The sequence below is a fragment of the Rutidosis leptorrhynchoides genome, chromosome 6 (assembly GCF_046630445.1).
Source record: "Rutidosis leptorrhynchoides isolate AG116_Rl617_1_P2 chromosome 6, CSIRO_AGI_Rlap_v1, whole genome shotgun sequence".
Classification (NCBI taxonomy): domain Eukaryota; kingdom Viridiplantae; phylum Streptophyta; class Magnoliopsida; order Asterales; family Asteraceae; genus Rutidosis; species Rutidosis leptorrhynchoides.
The window spans coordinates 115,621,170-115,623,285 of record NC_092338.1 but is presented as its reverse complement, the minus strand read 5'-3'; the positions used below and the strand labels follow the sequence as shown (position 1 = coordinate 115,623,285).

At 38.9% G+C, this 2,116-nt stretch overlaps 1 protein-coding gene across 1 annotated transcript; it reads left to right on the top strand.

Moving 5' to 3' along the window:
* The first annotated feature begins 1,142 nt into the window (after positions 1-1,142).
* LOC139853996 (uncharacterized) lies at positions 1,143-1,703 on the top strand. Its single transcript, XM_071843330.1, has one exon. It carries the CDS (start codon positions 1,143-1,145, stop codon positions 1,701-1,703), a length of 561 nt encoding a protein of 186 aa, XP_071699431.1.
* Positions 1,704-2,116: the final 413 nt, after the last annotated feature.

Here is a 2,116-nt window from a genome sequence, read left to right as displayed (position 1 = left end):
CCTTACATTACTGTTATACTTAAACTATAGCTCACCAACCTTTGTGTTGACGTTTTTAAGCATGTTTTTCTCAGGTGCTTAAGGTTTGTTTGCTTCCGCTGTACTAGTCATGCTTTGTAGACGCCCGCTGCGCTTATTAGAGATGTCACCGCATGAAACATTTATTTTGCATTCAAACAATATTACTTTTGAAACGATGTATTTGTAACGACCCATGGGTCACGTACTATTATTGCTTGCTATTCGTAGAAGCATACTTTTGGTTGTTAAACATTTGACGTTGGTTAAAACGTCACCTTTATTCATGAATGCAAACTTATTTTGAAACAGCATATAGTATTTGACCTTGTAATGATCATGTTGTTGATGATTCGTACACGATGGTTTTGTACGGGACATCACAGTGCCTAACCCTTATTAAATCGATCCTTAGTAGCTTACCGTTGTATTACTTCTCCATTTATCGAGCTCCCTCCTGTGTTATTAATTTACTCGAAGGTTTGCGACGTAAGTTCTTTTGGGGCGGGACGGGCGAATATAATAAAATGTCATGGGTCAAATGGGAAAATATTATTCTTTCTTATGGGGACGGGGGCTTAAATATCAGGTCATTGAAAGCTAAAAATTGATCTTTGTTGGGAAAATGGTGGTGGAGGTTTCTTTCCGAAACCGAAGCCTTTTGGGTCAAAATCATCTCAAGCATCTACGGGCGGGATTGGGGTGGGGGGGGGGGGGGGGGGTATGTGGTTCGGGTCAAGTCCGTGGCTTTAACAACTCTTCTCCTTGGAGGTGTATTGTTAACTTAGGCAAGGATTTGACAAAATGTGGCATTAATTTTAACCATTCTTTCGAGAAATCTATTGGTAATGGCAGGGAAACTTTATTTTGGGAAGATCGTTGGATTGGTGACAAAGCCTTTAAAGAAAAATTTGCAAGGCTCTATCGGTTAGAATCTGAGAAGGAGGCGACAATAGGCGAAAGAATTCAGTGGAGCGGTTCGGAAGTGCTGCTAAATTGTCGAGCTGCAGGCCACTTTTACTGCATCTGTCTTCAACAATGGTCCTCGTGATGTCTGGAAATGGAACCTTCATGATAAAGGAATTTTCTGCACCAAGGTTTTATCCCAACTAATTGATAATAAAATGTTTGGTAATAACTCTGCTGGTGTAGAAACCGAAATTAACAGATTGGTCCCTAAATCCCTAAATGTATTTGTGTGGAGGGTAAAACGTAGAAGAATTCCGGTACGCGCTGAATTGGATAAACGTGGTATTGATCTCGACTCGGTTCGATGTCCAATGTGTGACGATTCATTAGAAACTATCGAGCATGCAATGATCCTGTGCAAGTTTGCGTACGAGATCTGGGTTAGAGTATATCGTTGGTGGAGCTTCGGTAACCCAACAAACCTCAGCATTGGAGAAATATTTAACGGGGTAGGGAACAACATTCGTGGTGAGGTAGGAAAAGAGATTTGGCAAGTCGTGGAATGGGTGAGCGGGTACGTAATTTGGAAATACCGCAACCAAAAGGTTTTTCAAAATAAGGAAACCGCCATCCCAAACATCGTCAACGAAATACAAGTTAAAAGTTACGAATGGATATCTAGAAGGTCAAAGAAGCTAAACGTCGAGTGGCAACAATGGTTCATAAACCCTTCGTCCTATGTTAATGGGGCACCAAGTCGGGTTGGAATAGGCTGACATTGCTGGAGGCTGTCGAAGTCGGGTTCACAGCTAATTGAGATTTCACTCATAATTTAATCAATTGTGTATATGTCCAAGTGCTGTATATTGTATAGAGGCATAATCAGTCAATCTGTATGTGTGTATAAGCGATGTATAGTATATACAGGTCGAGCTCTTTGCTAGTTAGGGATTCATGTATAGTTTCCTTCTTGTTTTCCTTTTTGGTAATGAAATTTTGGCTTTTCAAAAAAAAATAAAAATAAAAAAAATATCTATACCTATACATATACCTATTATAATTATAATATAATATAATATAATATAATGACATCATGACAATGTAAGCTAACCAGCTCTAGCATAAATATGAAATAACCATAGATGCAATTTACATTGGAGTCGAGATTTCATATCAAATTTACTTCAAA